The following is a 25,827-nucleotide window of genomic DNA, read 5'->3' as shown; positions in this document are numbered from 1 at the left end:
GTAGGGTGCCATGTTTTCAGTTGTTGTTGTTGCCACCAGCTTGGTCGACAAAAGTTATTTTTCCTTCGTGTGATATTTTTGATGTGTCTCCATTCCTGGAAGAGTGTAGGACCTCCAAATGCATCAAAAGGGTGTGAAGCTTCAAAAAAGGCCACAAAAGTAGGCCAGACTGCTACCTGCAGAGTTCAGTCTACACAGGCTTACTGTTGGAGAGCCTCTTTTAAAAGTTCAAAAATGCAGTCAAGTCTCAGAAGTCACAAATAATGAATTACAAGGGAGAGAAACTGTAAAAACTCTGGCTTGTAAGAAAAAGGCATTGTGGAATTATTTAAAAAAAAGAGAGTTTATTAACAAAAAGCATAAAAGCAAAATGAAGCTCTTATCAAAAAGGATAGGCATAAAAAATTAATGCAGGTTAACCAGCCTAAAAACACAATTCAATGAGCAAAATCCAAAGACAAAAGCAAGTACATTAAATAACCAGGAAAATTCAGATAAAAATGAATTACTTGCAGTACTCTCCAATCCTAACTCAATGTTCCACTGTTGGGTTCTCTTCCTGGCCAGCTTCCTGGATATCCCAAACCCGCAGCCATTTACTGTACAAAATCATCTGTTCAGGGAAATCATGACTGAGATGGGTCAGGGAAAATAAGCAGACAAGTGATTTTTTTGCAAAGAAAATTCTGCTATTCTTTTCAACATAAAGAGAAGTTACATTTTCAAAAAGTGCAAACAGAGCAGTCAGTAAATACATAATCCAATAAATACATGAATCTATAAAATTGTGCCTTAAAACCAAACCTTGTCCTTGAGACCAAATAAATAAAGTCAATAAACACATTTAAATGTGTAATCTTTTTGCTTTTTTCCCCATGTAAATCAGAATGTTACATCAGGATCTTACAAGCATGCAGCACCCGGTCTGCCACACAAACCCCAAACTGACACATCCATTAGTAAGCCACCTCAACAGCTCCTCAGGGCACCTTGCCCTTTTCACAAATGCTGCCATGTCTTTCTCCTCTCACAACCCACAATCTCCTGTATTCTCTCTCCTTCAGGTCTAATTCACATCTCAGCTGACTTGATTTCTGCCACAACAAAGAACCTCCACACAGCCCTCAGTCCTACTCTCTGTTAATGCTGCCCATCCTTTTCTGTTTCTCTCTCTGTCTCTGATACGTTTCTGACCTGCAATCACACTCTCTGTTTGTTTCAAAAACACCTTCTTCCTTTCCTCTCTGCTCTAATTCACCACTTTTATCTTGCTGAACTCCCAGCTGGTACTTGCTGACTAGCACATGCACTCACGTGAGCCTACTTCACCAGTGTGAGCTACTGCTAATGGGTTGTGCTAAAATCAATTAAAAACAACTAATACATTAACACACTAAACTCCCCCAGACTAGTCTCACCACAGGATGACACAACAGCAGTGAAGAAATTCTAAAATGGTGGTGTGATGTACCTTAAAATTAAAAGGAAAATATTAGTAATGCTTTTCAGACTAAGAAACAAAATTATAACTAATCCGTAACTAGTGTTTAGAAATTCATTTCAATATTAAAATCCTCATAAACTAAAAAAAAGCTAAAGCAATAAAAAATTTCTAGAGGATCAATGTGGATTTTTGGATTTTAAAAATGCCCCTCTCTCAGTGATGCTGAAGAGTTTGATAGTGGAGATCACAAAATGACGACTATAGCTGAAAATTGTGCCTTAAAACCAAATCTTGTCCTTGAGAGCAAACACATAAAGTCAATAAACACATTTAAATGCTGATACAATGATACCAACAGTGTTCTTGTTCCAGGGGAACACTGCCTTAACCCCAAAATAAGACATTTCTGTCTTCTGTGCTCTTAACTATTTCTTAACTATCTAGATGTGTAGTGGTTGTCGGTCAAATTGGTTAATAGAACGCAATCACCTTTATCGCCTTGGTGAAATAACCATACACAGTGTCTAAGTGTGTATGCATCATGAAATGTTGCTGTTGCAAGATTCTGTCAGAAGTACAAGGTGGTGTGACTTTTTTTCTGGATTGTGCATCCATTTAAGATGCAGTTCAAGTACCTAAGATATGCATAACCTAACTTAAACATCTCTGCATTGAATTAATTTATTGAATATCAAACAATACCTGAGTAATGCATCAGTGTTCAGCCAGCACAGGAGCACTAACATGTCTCTCTGATTACTATGGGATATTTTGGTCAATAATCCAAAGGTTTTTTTTTGGTATATGATACACTATATTAACCACAGAGGGGAAATTGTCTTTTCACATGAACTTTGGGGGTCAGAGCGCAGAGTTAGTCATTGCACAGTGCCACTGGAGCAATTTTCAAGGGCCTTGCTCAAGTGCCCAATAGAGAATGATCCCTTCTAGCAGTAACGGGATTTGAACTGGCAACCTTCCAGATACGACTGCAGATCTTTGCCTCAGAGGCACCACTCTACCTTTTTTATCATTTTATATTATTATTATGTTATATGCTGGTAATTTTGATAATCAGATATAATGTTATATGCAAAATTTAATATTGACACCCACAGTGACAAGCTTGAGGCTCCATTAGCTTAGAATGGTGGTTAATCATTCTCTTTGATGAGAGCTATGCCATGTGCATTCTTTACAGCCTGGCTTAACTGAACTAAATCAAACAAAAGAACATTTCAAATAGCTTATTTTTCACTTGTGCATAATTTTCTTTAGGTCTTTCAATTCTGAAAAAGCCTATAACCAAGTTCATCAAGAAAAGGAGAAAATACAGAAAAAATGTCAAAGTTTGGAGAAAAGGTAATCTTGTTCAGTATCACATTGTAAGTTTCCCTATTTGGAAGCCCCTTAGAAATCCTTGTTTGACTACTGCAGTTCAGTAAAACAAAAAAAGTACTTTTGTTATTTGAGGCACAGGTAATGCAGCACAGGGGGCGCAGTCCTGTCCTGGAGGACCACTGTGGCCTGTAGGTTTTCATTCTAACCCTTTTTTTCGAATGAGTGACCTGTTTGTGCTGCTAATTAACTTCTTGTGAATTCTTTTTAATTGAATTACTTTTTTAAGATTTGTTCCCCTGAATTTCTTCATCGCTCCTCTGAATTGTTTCATTTCTTTCCTTAAATGGCACCCAAACAGAAATGAAATGTGACATGAGTAAGCCAACAGAAGACAAACTAAGTGAGGGCCTCAAACTCCAACCAATTTCACTCCAACCAGCTGCTTATTAAGGAGCGGATTCTTGTCTTTAATGAAATCCATTCTTTAATTTCATGGCTTGTTGCTGCTCTCATGGTGCATTAGCAAACATTTCCGAAATGAGCCCATGTTTTGGGGACTTGAGCAGATTGACATTCCTGAGGTCTTCATCTTTCTTTATTTTCAGATATTATACTTTGGACACCAGTTGTTTGGGCTCATTTTGTATCTCAATATTGTTTGGCTACTAATTAAAGGAAAAAGAAACAATTAAGGTGTCTGAGTCTTCAAGAACAAGTCAATTAAAATTAGTTCAAAAGAAGTTAATTATCAGCAAAAACAGGTCACTCATGAAGAAAAGGGTTAGAATGAAAACCTGCAGCCACGGTGGTCATTCGGGACTGGAGTTTACATCCCCTGACGCAGCAGGTAGCACTGCTGCCTCACAGCTCAGATCACATTTTTGGCTACAATAATCAGCCCTCCACAGTTGGCACATGCTTCGCTAGCCTGGAACAATTAAAAGACCATTGCATTGTTATAAACAACTCAATGAGTTGACTCCAACGTGTTTAGCGGAATTCTGTGAATTTCTCAAACATTTCCATGATTCGGCAAAATGTTTCTCAGCATTCACCACAAACTATATAGGATAAGTAACATTAAAAATTATTTTTGGATGTAGTATTCCTTTAACTGTTAAACTGTTTAACATGGCACAAGAGCACTAATATGCAATAATAAAGAAACAGCCCTTGGTCGTGTCTTGTTTAAGAAGGTCTGAATAAATGTGTGCCCATTTTCAGTCTTTCACAAAGGTCCAAAGAGCAAAGAAAATCATGAAAAGTTTTAAATTCTATAAATTCCACATTTTTGAGAAGTGAAAATTAAGAAAGTTCCAATGGAGTGAATTTGCCTAATTCTTTCAGTCTTTCTATTTAGTTAACTTGGCTTAAAGGCAAGGGGAAAGTAAAGGGTCTAAGGAAAACTCTCCATTTTGTGCTTAAACCTGATTCTTCAGAAAAACTTGTTTTAAAAATGTCTCTTATTATCCCTAGGTATGCAGGTTATGAGGAAAGGTGTAGACAAGTTCAGAAGGAAAAGGATAACATCCAGAAACAGTATGATGAAGTGGAAGGAAGGTAATCATATTTACTTGCAACAGCTAATTTGCTGGCTAACTTGTCCGAGTCATCTATAAGAAATGTGTGTCTAAGTTCTTAGTGACAGATCTTTTACTAAAGAAATATCTATGGCAAGTCACTTTTTTAAAAATTAATTATCTAAAATTTTATATTAAAGGTGATGCTCAGAAGAAAACAAGAACACATTGCAGCAAATACTGTGCTATTTGTAATGAAATCAAAAATTATTCTATTTACAATTATTATTATTATTTATTATTTACAAGTTCTAAAAATAATAAAATTACATAATTTAATTTAGTATGCATAAGAAAAAAAGGAAAAATGTCTTTTAAAATTGTAAGAATACTTCTTTTAAATTTTACCATATTATAACAAAGCCTTCCTTTTAAAACAAAACTCCACCTAAAAATAATATATTTTACTTATCCCATGTACCTTGCAGTGATGGTTGAGCAAAAGTTTTAATTTTTTTTTTTTGCAAAATGAAGAGAAGTTTAAGATGTAATAGAAGTGCATAGTGACTAATACAGTACAGCGGCAAATAATGTACAAATGTCCACGGCGAAAAGAAAAAAATGTCACATAAGTCATATTGCATTAATGCACCTTGACAAATCGAGGTTGAATTTATGAAAAAACAATCCACCTTTCCATTTTTATTTTCAGGACAATACAAGATGACAAAACTAAACTGTTTAATTTTCATTCAGTCTTTAAAGGAATAGCCCACCCATAAATTATTATTTTTTTCTTATATGTTACTTACCCCATGTACTTTAGAGTGGTGGCCAAGAAAAAATTTAAATCTCACATTTTCTTGGAGAAAGTTCTTTCGAGAAGTACTCTTAAGTGTGATTGATAGGTGACCAGTGTTGGACAGTGGAAAACATTGTGAAAAATATCCATGCAAAATTCACAGGTCTTTTATACTGCTGTTAGCTAAAAATGTGTAAAAATAATTCATTTTTGCTCAAATGTTGTTAAATAGTTACTTCCAAGGTTATCTAATCTATCTTTCTGGAACAGACACTGGATACAAAATAAACCCAGAACATGTTAGACATTAAATACTATGGCATCTGTTTACAAAAAAACATCCCCGCTGTCTTCATATTATGACAGTAATAACTGCACTAAATAATATTGAAGAATGAGGGCGATAAATGAACATAAACATTGAGACTTACAGTATAACCTACATTTCATAATTTATTATGCTTACTAATCAATCAGGAATTAAATTAAATTTAACCAAGATGACCTTATTATAATATATGGCTGAAGTTTGTGACTCTAATAAATGAAGCTAGGAAAAGAGAGTTTAAAAATTGGTTAATGAAAATATAAATAATTGTTTTAATATATGGGTTAGGTTTTAGGATTCCAGGAGGGCTGTTACAAAATGGTACCATTTGTTAGGTATAACAACATTAACTATTTTTTTTCGAATACTGTATTCTATTTTCAAAAAGTAGAAACATACAAGAGTGTTCTACAAATCAAACACGTAACAACATACAGATACAACACAATTACTTTAAATAAATATAATAAAAGCAAGAAAAAAAACATAGAGACATGATAATGATACAGCAATTACTAACATTAGAAACTAAATCACATGCCCAACATTGTTATTCTAAAGTAGCATTAATAAATTCTTACCATATTTTAAGATAGTTTTAGACATCCTGCAAGAGAGAATTTGATTTGCCATTTACCCACTGAGTTATAGAAGGGAGTTGGAGTTCTTCTGGTTTAGCAAGATATTTCTTCATGCTAGTAATGTGACATGGGCTATTATAATTCATTAATCCTTATACATTTTGATGCCATCTGGGAGTACACCAAATATTGCTGTTAATGGATTAGGAGTGACTATGAGACCAAGGCTTTTTGAGAAGTATGTGAAAAATTTAATCCAAAATGATGTTAATTTCAGTCATTCACAAAATTCAAGGCTGCAAAGTTGGAGCTATAGGCAAACACTCACAGGTTGAGTCTTGCCCTGAGTACTTTTGGACAATTTTAGATGATAAATGTGATAGATGAAAGACTTTCAGTTGAATTATGGAATGCTTGGCACATATAGAACTAGAGTTTATTCTATGTATGGCTGAGGTCCGCTCCTTTTCTGAAATGCCAATTCTTTAGGATCTTTGAAGGACACATTCTTTAAAATATGTTTATATACTTTTCAAATGCTATCTGAGTCTTCATCAAGACTAACCAGTATGGGCTCTGAGACTGTGAGATGTGGAAAGTTTGGTAGTTGAGAAGTTAAATTTGGAGCGCAATGTTCATAAGATGCAAATACATTGTCTATGTAAAGGTCTCTAAGTGTCTTAACCCTAGCGGTTTCCATGGGTTAAATACTGAGTAGGTCAAAGAAGGTTGTAAAAGATGACTATCTTATAGGAGAAACAGATAAGAGATGCTCTACCCTTAAAATATGTCCTGCATTGATTCGATATTTTAAGTAATTGATGGATGACTGCGTTACTGACGAAATGATGATAATATTGAGTAGAGCACAAAGCAGGGCATATAAGGAAAATTTACAACAGGAATTAATTCCCATTGCAAGCCTGGCTGGTGTGGATTGACATTAATTATTTTAATACTGTAACTTGTTTTTCTCAAGGTTAAATTCATTGCTTCAAAGTCAAAATCTTAACTGTGAGAAGTGTGACACCTATGACAAAGAGCTGAAAGCAGTAAAACAAGAAAAAGAAGAAATCAGTAAAATGTGTCACGATTTGAAGAGAAGGTATAGTATTTCCATGAAATTATTGCTTTCTTTGGTCTGACAATGATACCAACAAGATTCAGTTCTTAAAGCTTTAAAGTGTGTCTAATTTGAAAGTTTTTAATGTGTATCTTAGATGTGCATTCATTTGCTTGCATATGTGTTAATCATACGTCATACAGAGAAGGCTGGCAGTCCATTCACAATTGTGGCAGGAACATATTTTGCTCATTTATTCATTTTTATCTCATTGCATAACTCGTGTTCATTTCTCAAGGTTTCTTGCTGGGACATCATTCCCTCTCATAGCTTCACTTACCACACTTACACAGATCATGTTTTATTCTTAGCTTTCAATCACCAGGTTTTAGTGTAGATCTTGTATTATATTTCAGCTGTTTCCTCTTGGCTAACAGACCATCATTTTAAACTCAATCTACCCAAATCTGATACACCTGCTTTCTGATACTTTGACTACCAACTTTTATGTAAATACTTCTTTAGATAAATTTACCTGTCATCAAAAACCACCTCATGGCTGGATGGGTGAGTATCCCTCCTATGCAGTAATGCAGATCCTGTTGCAGCCTTTTAATTCTTTCTTCATAACATCATGAAGATTTGTTCTTTCTTCTTTTTCAATAACCAACTTCTTTAAACGTTTCTTTTTACATACAACAGTACTGTTACATGAGCTTACTTTAATTTCAATCTGTTTTTCATATTTGACTTTATGTTTTATTGTGGATAGCACATTCACTGGTTTACATAATCTTTCTTATCCATTTAAGGTTTGCTTACAATTGTCCCTTATATTGTTAAATTCCCTTTTTATCTGTTTATAATGCATTTTTCATTTTCCCACTTAACTTATTAGGCCCCAATGTATTTTTTCATTTTTTTAAATTTATACATCTCTCTATTATAATAAAAAAAAATCCTGCAATGAGACGAGACTTTTTGGAAGATATGACTTTTTGGAAGATTTTTTCAAGTCCCGCTAGTCAAGTCTTTGGCTATGAGATGTTTTCAAGTCACGCCCTCCTCTCAACCATAAAATACCATGCACACGGTCCTCTCACCTCTCATTTGTGTGAATGCTTTTGACAGAACCAGTTTTTGCACTCTCAGCTCATATAAATTTTAACTTTTAACATTTTTCTCATGTTAATTTCCCAATTAAAGAAGATGTATTCTGTCCAAATCTTATTAAAGAATTTCATCACGAAGGGTTATCAACAGTAAAAATGAATAGAAGGGCAATCCTAGCTCTGAGAAATGATGAAGTCAAACGAATTAATGGCAAAAATGATGATCGGTTACACAGCAAATTGGCTGTGTATCAATAGGGTATGCAGTTGGTGGTGATCATGTGGAACATGAAAACATCAACTTACAATATCCCGAAGTATATCTACAACTGTTAACACTGTCTGACCTTCCTCTGCATTAGTTACTGTAGAAAAAAGAATGTATCCAAGAAAGGCAATGTAAAACATCTTCAGAGGATAACACTAGACAGCAAAGGAGATCTTGAAATGCTATTTTTATTAAAACATTAACAGTTTCCCATAAGAATAGCTTTTGCAAAGACAATTTACAAATCTTAGAGTCTTTTTATTAGAGAGAAAGAAACAAAATTCAATCACATGCAATTATACGTGGTGTTGTCATGCTGAAAGTCTAAACACAGAATCACAATTCAATGCAACATTGATGACAATTTACTTAAAAAAAAATTGTTTTTACTTAAGTTTTATAGTAAAAGTGTAAGTTTAAAACGTTTTTGTGTGTTAATTTCAAAGCCAAACAAAACAAAATCGTATTACGCCATGAATAACTCAATATGAAACAAATTTACATTCAAATTATTACTTTTTAACATTTTCTAATATCATTAATTACTGGCTGTAATGTAAAATAGTTAGTAAATTGTACATTCGCATCCCCTTACGCGAGCGGCAAGACCACAACGAGGCTAGCGCGTAGCAAGCACAGGGGTTTGGTGAGCTAAGCGAGCAGGGGGCGAAGCCCCCTACTTTTCTTATATTTTACTAGCTGGCTAACACAAAGTTCACATAGATTCATTATTTCATAAGATATTTAACATGTATTGCCACTGCACAGCTTAGATTTAAAACACATAGAAACAAAGCTGGTTGATAACATAGGCAAAATAGATTGTTGTTTAGGACTGTTTTCCTCCTACATGGGCACACTAATGGCATACGTTATCTAGAAACTCACTCATCTTTGCCCTTCTCTTGGACCAGGGCTATGAAACCAAGGATCAGACTGAGAAGGTTCCCAGTCCTGTATGGTTCACTGTCTTGGGGAAACTGACATGACTGTTAACATTTCCAATCCTATAAAAACACTGCAAATTACTCAAGTTGGGCCAGCATCCATATATACATAACTATAAAGATCACACAGTTGAATTTTAAAACACACTTATGCTAATTAAAGTTGAAAATGTCTCATTGTCTGATAAATAGAACATTTTTGGAATGTAAAATCAATACAGGTATGAAGCAACATCAAAATGGATAGGGACTGTATAGAAAAGAGTAAGGCCGGAGTTATACTTCACGCGACGCGACGCATGCTGCAGCGGACGCTCCTACTATGCAAGCGTTGTAGTGTTCATACTTGCGCGCTACTTTACGTAAATCTTTAGAAATCCACCAGGTGGCAGTGTGAGATATTATCACGGTGAGAACATGTTCGGCTTCTCTGTGTTGTGAATTGCCTAGAACACCTGTTAAATTCTGATAACACCTTACCGCAATATCACTGAAAATGAAGTTTATTGATTAAATCCATCAATCCAGGGATGTGTCCATTCCAGGAAGCATTGGGCATGAGTGAGAAACAGTCCCTTGACGAGGCCGCAGCTCATCGCAAGGTGAATACAAGCACACACATACGCTACCGTCATTTTAGCGGCACAAAATCCCCAAATCTGCAAATCTTTGGAAGGAAACCGGAGCACAGTGCGGAATACAAGCTGGAAATACCAGTAACATAACTCCCTGCGAGACAGCAGTGCTATCGTTCCACCACCGTGACACCCCCATGTGTGTAATTAACAGTATTCATTATTTAAACAAAATTATATGTAAAATGTAACATACACACTTTAATGCATTTCATCATGAAAGTGATATCAAGTATAAATCTAAAGATTCTAAATGTTCAGAGAGTTGGAATATCATACATTTAATTTGTTCTGTGTGGCGATCTATTGCTGCTTTCCGCTGCTGTCAGGTCCAAGAAGCTCGTAGCGATTAAAAACTGGGATGACGTTTACGACGGTCTGCTTTAATGATAAAGTAAACTACAAGGTTAAAATGGATATTTCGAGATTAAAGCCGAAATTTCCACTTTAATCACAAACTACAAATTTTCACCGTGTTCTTTATTTTTTTCTCAGTGGTTCAAATATAACGCTATACATTATGTTGCTGCTGTTAGGTTGCAAAAATTAAAAAATTAAAAAGACGGCACAAAAGATGGTATGTGAGACTTTTAAAATGTATTGTGTCATTACGTTCGGGAACTATCTACATGTGACAGAAAGCCTCTATGCAGATCCTACGGGATGAATGCTTCGATGTGGTGAAGCAAAATGCCGACATACAGATGCATTCGTGGTGCTTTTATATTCAAGCGTCACATATTCCCGATCATTTATCAAACAGCAAAGCGCGCACATCGATCCCCGAAGGATCTCAATAGAGGCTTGCTGTCACATGTAAATAGTAAACAGAGACTCTGACGCCACGTTCCGACTTTTAGCGCACTGCGCCCCCCGACTTTTTGCTGGTACTGCAACTCACGCACGTGTTGCGTTAATTTCTGAGGACCTGCTCAGAGGACGCGTGAAATGAACGCTGGGAACGTGTGGCAGCCATGATGCAGTCGCGTACGCGTTCTGAGCGTGAAGTATAAATCAGCCCTAAGAAAAGAAGCAAACAAAATGTCATAGTTGAATATTGTATGTTTACAAACTACAGTATATGAAAAATATTTGAAAATGAATCCCCCTTTTCCATAATGTAATGTTGTCTTTCTTTTTGTTTCACTAAATTATATAGGTTACTATTTTACTTTTTGGTGTTTAATCTGATGCTTTACTGGCCTTTTAATTAAAGCATCACTATGCAATACAGTATTGTATTTATACTTAAATCGTATTAACCTGATAGTTGTCTGCAAAGTGGCAGTTGTTTTATATTGCTCTTGAAAAATATTTTACAGCTGCTCTGAGACTCAGTACAGCATACTGAACCTCTGATTTTGTGATTTTAAACTTGCACCTTATCTACTATCTGCACAATCTTCTAATACAAAAGCTTAAAAAAAAAATTGACCCACTCATTCTAATGATGATTGCAGTTTTCCCAAATGTTACAGCTATTCTTTATGTCTGTGATTTTACCTATTTACTTTTTCATTTAATTTTAAAGTGATCAACAAAGCTGTCAAAATTGTTACCAAAAGAGTGAGCAACTTGAAAAAGTCAAGCAAGAAATGCAAGAACTAAAGAAAGCCCATGGTGATTTACAGAAAAGGTAACCAATCATTCTACAAATTATCCTGATTTTGCATGTTTCAGTCTCAGTGTCAGGATGAGGATGTTGAACTCTTGCTGTGTACCAAGTATTGTGTACTGAGAATTAACATGTCGGAGGGGTTTAGATAGATAGATAGATAGATAGATAGATAGATAGATAGATAGATAGATAGATAGATAGATAGATAGATAGATAGATAGATAGATAGATAGATAGATACTTTATTAATCCCAAGGGGAAATTCACATAATCCAGCAGCAGTATACTGATACAAAGAAACAATATTAAATTAAATAGTAATAAAAATGAAAAAAAATTAAAATAAAATTAATGTTCACATTTACTCTCCCGGGTGGAATTGAAGAGTCGCATAGTGTGGGGGAGGAACGATCTCCTCAGTCTGTCAGTGGAGCAGGACGGGGACAACAGTCTGTCACTGAAGCTACTCCTCTGCCTGTATCTCTCACATGGACTGGAATATCCCAGAAGGAGCTTAAGCTTCAGGCTGATATCACTACAAACCTAACTAAGTGAAAATATGAAAACAGATATATGAAATGAACACATGTATCCCATCAGAAAGCTATGGTACTTACTTTAATACCACTGTTTCAAAGCCTTGCTGAATAGGCTTCTCAGGTAGGCAAAGACGTTATTATTATCAGCATAAAGTTTGTTGTATAAAAATGAGGAAAGTAAAAGCAGAAGGGTAACATAAATCTCTGAATCAGAATTTCAGATTCACTGGTCTAAAACAGAATATGTTAGAAACACATTAAATGGCAGAATAACAGGCAAGGAAACCAGGATGAAACTGTTCATCCAATAAACTGTGCTCATTACTGATAAAAAGTAGTTCTTAGTCTTGGTTTAAGCTCTCTACACTTATTACCTTTAAACATACATGGGTGGAATTATATCAAAAGCCTTCAGCCTTTGCCTAGTGGCGTGGGTCAGATTAAAAAGAATCTTTGGAGAGGGAGTACCTCTAACAATGATTGTAAACAGCAACATATATCAATCAAAAAATAAAGATCAAAAAGAATGTGTTACTAGTTGGAATAACACAAAATGTGTAAGGAAAACTGGTCAGAGCACTGAAAGGAAAATTTTAAATCAGAAAAAGGGTTGAGATAATAGCAGAGCAGAACATCTACATCAGGGGTGCCCACACGTTTTTGGCATGCAAGCTGTTTTTAAAATGACCAGGTCGAAATGATCTACCTACATTAAAAATGATATATACAGAACTTACAAAAATATTAACAAAAGTCTTTGACCATGACACTATGAATGTTACCTTTACTTCTTCGTCCTTTTTATATACATTTTTATTGATTTTAATTAGAAAAATAAAATTCAATACAGTCAAGACAAATTTAAGAAATCAAAGAAAAATTCAACCCTCACCATAAAGGGAGCAAGAAAAGAAGGGCAACCATTTCCCCTTTACTTCTTCACTCATGCTTAAACCTTTGGCTAGGCTTTGTATCTAAATTGTACAGTAGGTCATGCATGTATCTGAAGAACTTTTTCTGTATGAAGAGATACAGTACATCCAGAAAGTATTCACAATGCATCACGTTTTCCACATTTTGTTATGTTACAGCCTTTTTCTAAAATGGATTTAATTCATTTTTTTCCTCAGAATTCTACACACAACATCCCATAATGACAACGTGAAAAAAGTTTACCTGAGGTTTTTGCAAATTTATTACAAATAAAAAAACTGAGAAATCACATGTACATAAGTATTCACAGCCTTTGCTCAATACTTTGTCGATGCGCCTTTGCCAGCAATTACAGCCTCAAGTCTTTTTGAATATGATGGCACAAGCTTGGCACACCTATCCTTGGCCAGTTTTGCCCTCTTTGCAACACCTCTCAAGCTCCATCAGGTTGGATGAGAAGCGGAGTTGCACAGCCATTTTAAGATCTCTCCAGAGATGTTCAATCGGATTCAAGTGTGGGCTCTGCCTGTGCCACTCAAGGACATTCACAGAGTTGTCCTGAAGCCACTCCTTTGATATCTTGGCTGTGTGCTTAGGGTCGTTGTCCTGCTGAAAAATGAACCGTCGCCCCAGTCTGAGGTCAAGAGCTCTCTAGAGCAGGTTTTCATCCATGGTGTATCTGTACATTGCTGCAGTCATCTTTCCCTTTATCCTGACTAGTCTCCTAGTTCCTGCCACTGAAAAACATCCCCACAGCATGATGCTGCCACCACCATGCTTCACTGTAGGGAGGATATTGGCCTGGTGATGAGCGGTGCCTGGTTTTATCCAAACGTGACACCTGGCATTCACACCAAAGAGTTCAATCTTTGTCTCATCAGACCAGAGAATTTTGTTTCTCATTGTCCGAGAGTCCTTCAGGTGCCTTTTGGCAAACTCCAGGTGGGCTGCCATGTGCCTTTTATTAAGGAGTGGCTTCCATCTGTCCAACCAACCATACAGGCCTGATTGGTGGATTACTGCAGAGATGGTTGTCCTTCTGGAACGTTCTCCTCTTTCCACAGAGGACCACTGACTAAGGCCCTTCTCCCCCAATTGCTCAGTTTAGATGGCCGGCCAGTCTAGGAAGAGTCCTGGTGCTGGTGGTTTCAAACTTCTTCCACTTACGGATGATGGAGGCCACTGTGCTCATTGGGACCTTCAAAGCAGCAGAACTTTTTCTGTAACCTTCCCCAGATTTGTGCTTTGAGACAATCCTGTCTCAGAGGTCTACAGACAATTCCTTTGACTTCATGCTTGGTTTGTGCTCTGACATGAACTGTCAACTGTGGGACCTTATATAGACAGGTGTGTGTCTTTCCAAATCCTTTCCAATCAACTGAATTTACCACAGGTGGACTCCAATTAAGTTGCAAAAACATCCCAAGGATGATCAGGGGAAACAGGATACACCTGAGCTCAAATTTAAGCTTCATGGCAAAGGCTGTGAATACTTATATACATGTGCTTTCTCAGTTTTTTTATTTTTAATAAATTTGCAAAAACCTCAAGTAAAGTTTTTTCACGTTGTCATTATGGGGTGTTGTGTGTAGAATTCTGAGGAAAAAAATGAATTTAATCCGTTTTGGAATAAGGCTGTAACATAACAAAATGTGGAAAAAGTGATGCGCTGTGAATACTTTCTGGATGCACTGTACAAGTAATCAATATCTTATCTTGGAAGACATGAAGTATGAGACAAAAGGCAGCTCAATGAAAAGCAACAGAAGAACAAGTTAGTGGTAGAGAATAACTTAAAGGAGTGGGCAGGGAAAACAGATTGCAGAATAAAGAGTTGTAAATCCATTGTGAGACACATTTCAGGTTATGATTGATGGCCAGTTCATAATTAAGTTATTTGTTTCAATTCAATTCAGATTAATTCAATATACTCATATAAAGCACACTTTGAATAAAAGCACAGGGAGTTAATTTATTAAGACAGTATTATAATAACAAACAACAACTTTATGGCTTTTCTACACACTCAGCGCATAAAGAAAGACTCAAACCTGCCACAAATGAAAAGGTCCTTCATGTCTGGACCTGCCTAAATTTGTCTTGAATCAGCATCCATCATATGAAGTAGCCTTGCCTATCTCATTTGTACCACTAAAGCATTTACACTTTTCACCTCTTGTGTCTCTGTCTCTCATGAGTCTTTCTTCAGCCAGAGACTCTTTGTTAAAAAAAAACTCTTCTCCTGATTCCAGACTCAACTTGGCTACTTCAGGTCAAGTGCTGGAATGTTAAGTTTTGTTTTGCTTGTCTGTCTGAAAACCAGGTTAAAAATGTCACAAGTTCTCCCTGGTGTTTTTGGAACTTTGTGCCTTTAGTTGACTTGAAAGTTCCATGGATGAGCATATTGAAGGACAACATGGACTTTTATATCACCACCAGAAAGCGTATGCCTTCCAATTGTCTTGAGGATCATTAACCTTCAACCACAACTCCATAGTGCTTATGTCACTGCCAGTTTTATTGCAATTTCTTCTCAGTCCTCTTTACCCACAGTCCTAAGTATCCTTAGATCCTGCTTAGCGGCCTGCCCTCAGACTTCCTGTAGTGCTGTCAATATGCAAGATCTCTTCCTTTTTACCAGTGTGCACCTTTTGTCTTTTTTGGTCTTATGTCGAACTAAAGTGAGCCATCATTTGCCAGCTGGAAACTTCCTCAGACAACATGATTAATTCTAACAGACTGTACCAATTCAGTGTTCATTCTATTTGTCTCTTCAACTTTCATATAATCCCTTTAATTTTTATAGGATGAAAATCAACATTTCTAAGAAAATTCAGTTCAGTGGAAAAATGTCTGAAAACATCAATGATCCATGCAGAGAATCTGAGCTTGTGAAAATGTACAATCACCTGAAGAAACAGATCTGGCCAAGAGAAAAAGAAAGATACTTGAAGAAAAGAAAATCAGTGGAAATCAATAAGCTCGGCGCTTTGGTCTTGCAGGTTAGAATAACTCATATCAGTGTTTTCTACAGGGCTGCTACAACAGTGTCGTTCAGTAATAATGAATGTAAGCCATTGAATAACGGGAACCAGGCAATATACTCAAGATGAAATGTGCTAAAATATGCTAAAATCAAAGAAGAAACAGTTTTTGTGCTTAATTTAACAGAGAGTATATAAAGTAAAATAACTGCTATCATGTTTGTGCTATTGTATCAACATAAAATGAGGGAAGCAAAAGCAGAAGGGTATATATACTGTAAATATGGTATTCACATTAGAATATGTGAAATAAGAACAAGCCACTCAAACCTAGAAAGCTTGTCAGTCCAATCCACCTTATTTTTCTAAAATAATATCAAGTTGAGTTCTGAAAGACTACTGTACACAATTTTCTATCCATATTCCCATGTTTTTTTTAAAGAACATAATTTAAAGTAACAATTGGAATCCACTAAGTTAAAACACCCTCTAGTGGTCTCTGATGTTACTCCACTCCAAAAACGTGGGGCATCCTTAAATTGTTGTGTACCCTGATTAGCTCATAAGTGGTCTTTCTTGGGCTGCAGACACAACATATTCCAGCTGTGAGCTATCTCCCCCTAACATACTAATGAAAAATAATTAAATAATTTAAAAAAAGGTTAATGTTAAAATGAAATACAAACACAAAAAAGTCAATGTAATAAGCAGAAAAAGAAAATTATTGATGAAAATACACAGAGCAAAACCTAGCATCATAGCCTAAGTGTAATCTTGACACTATTACGACTTTCTTATATTACAGAGCAAAAATAGCTAACAGTAGGCCACATATGTGACTGTTAGTGCATTAAACATTTTAAGAGTATTCTGTATTAATTTGTAATTCACACTTTTACCCAATCCGTTAACCTGTTAATCTTTAAAATTTCTTTGGTAAATTGTATGGGTGATTGGTCTGTAATTTTATGCTTTAGGTAAACTCCAAATGTGTGTTTGAATTTACATTGATTTCTTTTCTGCTTATGTGTTAAACTTTCATTTATTTACAATAATCTTCATAAACCATATATTTGCCCTGATCTTTAAAACTTTTGCTAATACTTCTGGTCTTGTAGTTTATGTTTCTGCATAGCATGTAATTGAGTAATAAGACAATGGTTTGAACTTGTTTATTATTCATCTTAATTTTTACATTTGATGTGAAAATGTAACAATATGTATGTCAGACTTAAAAAAAATACAGCATGTTTCATGGTGTTTCTTTTATGTTAGATGTCCTTTCAGCTTTCTCCAAAAGTTATTGAAGAAAGAATGAGGAACATTGCAATGTGTCTGCTACTCAACCAAGATGATTTAAAAGATGATCAATATCAACAACCGGTATTCATATCTCTAAGAAAATGTTATTTTTATTAACAACAAACTGCACATATAAATACAATTTAATTGTTGTGAGGGTGGCCTGCTATGGGTTTGTTATGGCCAGTAATGGAAAAATGCTTCTAGACAATGCGAGTGAGAGAAAAAGTTATCTGACAAAGTAAAGCGGATCTGGAGTAACTGGGCTGATAGAGCTGCAGCTAGTGAACGTTTACTCTTCTAATTAACGGATGCTCCTTGGTAGTAAATTCTCCAGGTGAACAGTTAGAGAAATGTCCAGATGGACATGGAAGAAACATGCAGTCTTCTTCCCAGACAGCAAATGGCAGCAGGTGAGCCTCAGAAGGCAAAGGAATTGCCCTGTTTATATTGAAGGAGGTTAGGAAATCTAAAAGCTAAGCTGGCTACATACCGTAGCTCTTTAAGGGAATGCCTGGATCGACAGTCACAACTGTTTCAGTTCCTGCAAGTGTATCGGATCGGAGCACTGTGGATCGGAGGTCCTGGAACTTTTTAGGTCTATCTCAGAGTCCAAAGTGCTTTATTCTTTAAAACTTAAACTATATTTATATATTTTCTAAACTGTATTGACATAATAATTCAATCAATTGCATTATTTTTCCTAATGTAGTTTAAAGAAAACAAAAAAATTCTTCAAAGGAGACTGCACAGCTGTGACCTGAGTTTCCACAAGGAAGAAGTTAAGGTGAACACTTCCTTATAATTTTGTAATAACTCAGATTTTCAATTAATCTAATTAAAATATGCTTACATTTTTGTAAAATTAAAGGAAGTACTAAGTAGCACAACTGGTAGCATTGCTATTATACAGAGCGTAGATCCCAGTTTAATTTTCAGCTTGCTTGTCATTGGTGTTCTTCAATATGTTATTGCCATCATTACTTTCATTGTGCACAGATAAGCAGTAATTACAGACTTACTGGCTACTGTAACTTTGTTAGATTTGTGCAGATATCTGACTTGGGTTCTCAGAATAACATCACAGACTTTGACTTTAAAGTTTTTTCCTCCTTTGCATCCTGTGATGGAAGAATATACTCTGGGTCTCTAAGACCCTGAGACTAAGAAAATGGAGCACCTCTGGAGAACTTTCCTGCTTGTGGCCATTAGGCAGTTCAGTGCTTCCTCCCAACATCCATTCCTTCACTCCATCCAAAAGCTATAGCTATAGTTACTTTTTAGCAAATTCTTCATTGTATTAAATGTGTTTGCTCTGTTGTCTTTTATTGTACTTTGAGTCAACACCTGTGTATTGAATGTTTTTATGTTTTTTTTTTTGTTGTTGTCTTTTTGCAATATGCATTTGAATTTCCCCTGGGGATTAATAAAGTATATCTATCTAATCGAATGAATAGGATAACAGGCAGCCTCTATTTTACCTTGCAAACTGCTGACCTGGAAGTACTCATAAATCTAGATCCAGTAATATCCTGCTGCATAAAACCTTTGCTAATCCATAAGATTATGATAGTAGGGCTTTATTAATTCTGGTCATTGTCTTTCATAGAGATTGTGTAAAGATGGTCAACTCCCAGAGATGGAATGGGAAGACTTTGCAGCTCAGTGCTTCAAAGTTGGCAGTTTAATGTTTCTTCATGACCCATCTCTTGTGCCTCAGTGGGAGAGTCAAGCTGATGGCTACACATTTGAAGATGGCAAGAAGGCAGGCATGCTGATATTTCCAGCTATTAGCAATGGCTCAGATCTGATTTGTCCAGCAGAGATTGTCTCATATAATCTGGGTTAAAAGTAATAGACAGGCTATTATATGAATGTAAGGAGTTACACTGCTGGTAAGATGTTTAAAGTGGAAAAGGTACCAACAGAATAACACACAGAGACAAAAGACAATTGCTGTGAGGAAATACCAAAAGAAGGACAGAGCTTACACTGGCAGATGAAGAGTTTCTTTGCTTTCCATATTAGGAAGACAGCAGTCAGCTCTTGTTCCTGTGACATACTGGTGGCATCTGAAACAAAATATTACAAATGATGTACAGTATATGGCTAATCCTGAGCAATAAGGAGAAATGTTAGTTAAAGCAGAATAACAACATAGGTTGAAAAGTAAAAAAAAAAAAAAAAACAACTTTAGTATGTACTATTATGCATTATGTTTGTCCAAATCCACTTGGAAAAGTCTGTGCCTTCTCAAAACCTTCAAATTGGACTAAGGCTCACAAAATGAATAGATGCATGGATATTATTAGACAGTGCTATCAATGCATGAAATATGCTTACATAACATATAACATAAAATATGCTTACAACTCTCCTTACCCTCATACAATTTATGGAAAATGCTGCCTGGGAAAATTTATGTTAATACAATGTAATTCATTTCTAACATGTTACAGGTATACAAACTGCTTTGAACTGCTTTATTTTCTATCCCACAAATAAATCAACTCTAATCAAGAATCTTCTTTGAATATGAAAAAGAATATTCTGTTTAGTAGTAGAGTCATAATTTTATAAATCAACGTAATAAAGTATAATAACGCAAAGTAAAGTTTCATGTATCTGATAACAAAGACAAACTTTTTATATTGTATACTCTTTGCTTCTGTCTGTGCATTATTTTGCTTATAGTAATTATAGTAAATAAAATAAATGGTAAATCAAAAGAATGGTAAAGGGTGTCTAATGTGTTCTCTGTAATGAAGGCAATCTTCCTCTCAATTGATATGTAGGGTGGAAGGTTAGTGCTGATCCAAGAGGCTAAATTTAAATCCAAGTTCGGTCACTGCCTGCGTAGATTTCTTTTGGGTTCTCTCATTCCAACATTCCATTGTAGCAAATACCATATGTGTATAAATGTTATCATTTGTTAGAACCTAAGGGACTGTGAGGTGTGTTGAAAGCCTATGGTAAACAGCTGTTCTTTTTAAACCACACAGCAACTGTTGCCTTGTTGCTGCCTTTTACCTCCACGCACACCTTTACCTATTACACTGGTTATATATGTACTTGTGGGTTGCTAGAGCTTTAGTTAAGGAGTGACATCATCAAGGCATAGCAGAATTTCCCATGAACGTTCTGCAGGAAAGCGAGAAAAAAGGTCAGTGCACTCCAATTACTCTCATTTAGCCCCTTTAGCTGCCTCCCTTGTGCACATATGTGACAATGGACTTTTGAGTGCCTAGCTGAAGCCATGGGTGAACAGCACTGTTCACCTGTGTTTGAGGGAGTGAACTTCTGCTTTTTATTTAAATAACACAGACACCACAGTAATTGGCCCCATCAGCAAACCAGCAACAGTAACTTGGCTGCCTATAAGACCTGACTGAATGATGCCTTGACAATAACAAAGAAGGTCATTGTTGACTTCGGGAAGAACATATGGCGCTTTTCCACTGCATAGTACGGCACGACACGGTTCAGTTCAGCTCACTTTTGGGGGGTTTTCCACTGGGAACAGTACCTGGTACCTGGCCCTTTTTTTAGTACCACCTCAGCCGAGGTTCCAAGCGCCGAACCGTTACCAAAACGTGACGTGTAAACTCTGCTGGTCACTGATTGGCCGGAGAAAATTGTCATTACTGCGTCACTGAACTTGCGACACAAGACACAACAGACCTGCTAGATTTTTAGCACAGCCAGCGAAGGTTCGGACGCACCATTTTGTTTTAACCAAAAATGGCTGTTTCGTGGTCTATTGAGGAAGTAGAGACGTTCCACTCGTTGGTAGCCGAGGAGCGGATCCAGCGAGAGCTGGATGGCGACGCGAATGAAAAGTTTTCAGGAGGTCGGCGCAACTATAACGACACATGAATAATCCCGCCCACTCTAAAGCGGTACTAAACTGCAGTCGAAACGCAAACCGAGCCAAACTGAGCCGAACCCAGGTGAGCTGTACTGAACCGTGCTGTGCCGTACTAAAAAAGGCAGCCACAATCCACTCTACATCAGTGACTCCCCCATTCAGGCAGTTAGCAGCTTCAGATCACTGGATGTTCAGATCAGTGGCTGCCTTTTTTAGCCCATCAATACCACCTACATTCTTAAGTTAGCTCAGCAAAGGATCTTTATTCTGAGGAGGCTACAGAGCATTGGGGTAGGAACCTAAACACTATTTAATGTGCATCTATTCAAAAATTAAAGATGCCTTTAAGTGAAAGCTACTGGCATCTTTAGGCAGCTCTGACCACAACCTAATTCATCTTATTCCTAGCTACAAGCCTGTTATTAAATTGCAATCTATTACCACCAGTGTAGTGAGGAAATGGGGTCTGCAATGGCTCTGAATGACTGCTTTCAAATGACAGACTGTGAAATTATATGCAAGTCACGTGTGGACGATATTGAGGAACTCAATCACTGCATCATAGACTATATTAACTTTTGTTGACACTGTAGCACCCTCAAAGACAGTATGTTGCTTTCCAAACAACAAACCTTGAATTACTAAGAAACTAAAAGATATCCTGAATTAACAAAATCTAGCTACATAGATGGTCTGAAGGATGCACAATGAGAGCTAGAGAAAAAACTGAGTAAAGGAGAAGGAAAAGACACTTAACAAGCTGAAATAGAAAAAAAAAACTCACTCAGAATAATATGAATAGAATGGGCATAATTACTGCCACCTTCTTTCAATGACCAGTCTTCCCACACAAATCTGTACTACATCAACAACTTCTACCACTTCAATGGAACAGCCAGTGATGAGACCACCACTGGCCATCAATATGGGCTCTCCAAACCTAAACACCATGTAACGAGACAATTGAAGAAACTACATCCAAGAAAAGCTGTGGGACCAGATGGAGTCAATCCTCAGAATCTTAAGTCTTGTGCTGACCAACTTTGTGGTGTCCTCTGTCACCTGTTAAGTCTGTTTCTAAAGCCCTAGAAAGTGCTGCTGCTGTGGATAATATTCTGCATTGCTCCTGTTCCAAAGAAGACAGGCAACACTTTAGATAAATACTGTATACCAGTGGCACTTATATCTCACATCACGAAGACCTTTGAGAGATTGGTTCTGGACTATATGAGGCTTCCTGAGGTAGTCCACCTGGACTCACTGCAGTTTGCCTACAGTACACAGAGATATGCAGGTGGGTGACCTACGGTGTCCTGGATAATGGACTATCTCTTGGGAAGACCACAGTTTGTGAGATTCAAATACTGTGTTACTGATAGTACTAGGGTGTTGTACCATGTTAGCCATTATGAATATAGTGAAAAGTCAAGCAACCTTTTATTGGCTAACTAAAAAGATTACAATATGCAAGCTTTTGAGGAAACTCAGACCCCTTCTTCATGCAAAGAGTTGCTGATACAAATTTGAGCAATGAGCATGACAAAGAACAGTTCTGTCTCCTTTTCTTTTCACTCTGTATACCCCTGACTATAAATGTAACACTAGGTTATATCAGGAAGGTCAGGTTAGGGAGCATGCATTGGTATGGTGCATTGCCGCACCTGCCACACGTCGAAACAGCTCGGGATCTTGGTTGGCAACCACCCAGGCAGTTGTGCTGTCCAGTCCCATCCTTCAGAAATGACGATCTATCTGTCGCATCCAGGTGTTACATGGGTGACCCTTTGGCCTGGTCCAGAAGCTTGGGCCCTCAACAAGGCGTATCCTGCAAGCCAGATCACCCTTGGGGAATCACACCACATGGCCTTAGTGCCATAACTGATGCTCCTTCACAATACCAGTAATGTGCCTCATTCAGGACTCTTTGAGCAACTGCTCATTCGACACAAAGTTAACCCAGGGATTCTCTGAAGAGACACTGTACCGAAAGAGTCCAATCTTCATCTCAGGTCACTGGATAGCAACCTCATGACCCCCCATGCTCTCCAAATCCATCAACTGACTTCATAGCTGAGGTAAGTAAACTTCTCGACAAGGTCGACACTCTCTCCAGAGACAGACACACTGCTGATGGCTGTGCCCAAGAAGTCGTTAAAGGCCTGGATTCTTGGTTTTTATCCAGGACACTCACAAGCTCAGACACTCAGACTCCTCGCTCAGTCTCTTGAGAGCTCCAATCAGAGTCTCCATTCACTCCACAAAGATCACATCATCAGCAAAGTTCGCCAATAGATGTCCAACAGCCACTGAACCCCACGACCTTGCCCAACAAACAATCCATACAAGCATTGAACAGAGTAGGAGCAAGAATACCCCCCTGATGAACCCCAGAATCAACTGTGAAAAATATAGAGGTTCTACCCCTACTCTGCCTTGAACTCACAGTACCAGTGTACAGGCCGACCATGATATCCATAAATTTTGAGGGGATCCAGCAAAGTCTCAGGATGTCCCACAGGGCAGAATGCTTTATGAAAATGGACACAGGCTGCAAAGAAACTCTGTCAATATTCATGTTTGCTCTCCATAAGAACCCTCAGTGCCAGGATGTGGTAAAACCAGACTGCTCCAGTCAGTGGTAGGTGAGCAAGTGATCATAAATCCTATTGATGATAACCCTAGCAAGAACCCTTCCTGGCACAGAGAGCAGTGTTATCTTCCTATAGTTGCTGTAATCCACCTTCACCCTTCTCTTTCCAAATAGGGACAGCAAGTCCTGTTTTTGAGTCAGTTGGGATAACGCTTGTCTACCAAATGGAAGCAAAGATTTCTTGCAATGCCAAAAGGACAGCCTTACCACCAGCCTGGAGACAGTCACCCCAGATACAACAGATCCCTGAAGCTGGTTCACCACCTGTACAATCTCATGACATTGGGTGGTTTACAACTAATCATGTCACTTGCAGAAATTGCCAGTTGATTCTGCATTTATGGGGTGTATTTATAAGGGGAGGACACAAAGTATAGGAGTCAGGTGGTGCAGAAAGGATTGTCTCCAACTTAGCATCAGCAAAACTAAGGAATTGGTATTGACCTCAACCACAGCAAATAGCCTTTATGTCCAGTCACTATTCAAGTAGTGGACGTGGCGGTGGTACACTCCTACCAGTACTTGGGGTTACACATCAGTGATAGGTTGGACTGGTCTTGAACACAGACAAACCATATACGAAAGTGCAGGGCAGACTCTTCTTCCTTAGGAGACTGCTTTCCTGTAATGTAAGAAATGGCATCCTTCACATCTTCTACAACTCTGTGATGACCAGTGCAATTTTCTACACTGTGATGTACTAGGTTAGTAACATCACTTTAAGAGAGGCCTACCAAATTAACAAGCTAATTAAAAGGGCAACCTCAGTTATAGGACATACTCTGAACCACCAAAACCAAGTGCCATTATGAACAGTACTGCACATACTTTCTCTGACACAGTAACACTGAGTACTTTCAGCTAACAAATTATTCGTCAGAAGTGTGTCAAGAAACGCTACTGGGGCTCCAGAAATACACCTTCATAATGCCTCACTGTGACTGCCAAGACAGTTTTCTCTTTAGATTTTCTTCTTTTTTAGTGTTTCTTGAGTGTGTTCAGACCATAGTCTGGGTGAATATATACTTTATATTTATATATCTATTTTTGCATTTATTTATTGAAAGAGCTTGTGTTTAAGAAACAAATTTCCCCATGGGGACAAATAAAGTTATATCTAATCTAATCTAAGTTCTGTTGCTGCATTATTGAAAATATCCTGCCCAAATCCATTACGGTATGGTTTGGTAACCTGATTTGCAAAAATACTTCAAAGGACTGTCCATACTACTTAGGAGATCACTGAGGCTAACCTTCCACAGATTCACACCATCTATTTCAAAAGATCCTGGAGGAGAGCTGAATCCTTTGTGTCTTTTGACAGCCATCCAGTTCATCCACATCTTTATTTTTGCTTTCTGGAAAGCTCTACCAGAGCCTCACCACATATTCCACAAGCTTCAGGGACATAAGATCACTGTCCACTCAGTAACTTGAATTTACCTGCCCTGTACTGTACCAACCTGCTGGCGTATTAGAAATTCACTAAATATTATATGTGTACTGCCATTTACATTTTTAATTCAATTTAATACAATATGTTTGTACACTATGTACATTAGGCCATTCTTCTTTTACTCTTACTGATTGCATTTATTTACTTGTACAACATCATCTTATTGTCCTATTGCCTGAAACTGTGGCACAAGAATTTCACTATGATTTCACAGTGAATGTTGTAATAAAGATATCTAATCTAATCTAATCTAATCTAATTGGGCTGTTCAGGTGAGATTTTTCTAAAGTTTTTGTCTAATCTGCCAAATGCTGTTGAGCTTCATTCACATTTACCGCAGGAAAATTACTGATGAAAATTATTGAAGAAAATGTTCTAGGTGAATAGAGTACAGTTAATAGCAAATAGTTCAAAATTGCTGGAGCAGTGCTGCTGC

At 37.1% G+C, this 25,827-nt stretch overlaps 1 protein-coding gene across 1 annotated transcript in view; it reads left to right on the top strand.

The window, feature by feature from the left end:
* si:dkey-61p9.7 (uncharacterized protein LOC559161 homolog) overlaps nucleotides 1-20,149 on the top strand; it is a 44,365-nt gene extending 24,216 nt beyond the window's left edge. The window contains exons 5-12 of the mRNA XM_039736573.1: nucleotides 2,723-2,806; nucleotides 4,262-4,345; nucleotides 6,996-7,121; nucleotides 11,573-11,677; nucleotides 15,938-16,133; nucleotides 17,391-17,498; nucleotides 18,130-18,204; nucleotides 19,027-20,149. Coding sequence (XP_039592507.1) covers nucleotides 2,723-2,806; nucleotides 4,262-4,345; nucleotides 6,996-7,121; nucleotides 11,573-11,677; nucleotides 15,938-16,133; nucleotides 17,391-17,498; nucleotides 18,130-18,204; nucleotides 19,027-19,266 — 1,018 coding nt within the window. The 3' untranslated portion in view covers nucleotides 19,267-20,149. The remainder of the gene's footprint in view (nucleotides 1-2,722; nucleotides 2,807-4,261; nucleotides 4,346-6,995; nucleotides 7,122-11,572; nucleotides 11,678-15,937; nucleotides 16,134-17,390; nucleotides 17,499-18,129; nucleotides 18,205-19,026) is intronic.
* Nucleotides 20,150-25,827: the final 5,678 nt, after the last annotated feature.

Source organism: Polypterus senegalus, chromosome 15 (genome assembly GCF_016835505.1).
Source record: "Polypterus senegalus isolate Bchr_013 chromosome 15, ASM1683550v1, whole genome shotgun sequence".
In the NCBI taxonomy this organism is placed as follows: domain Eukaryota; kingdom Metazoa; phylum Chordata; class Cladistia; order Polypteriformes; family Polypteridae; genus Polypterus; species Polypterus senegalus.
Note: the sequence above shows the minus strand (reverse complement) of the source record. Positions and strands in the feature narration are given on the sequence as shown.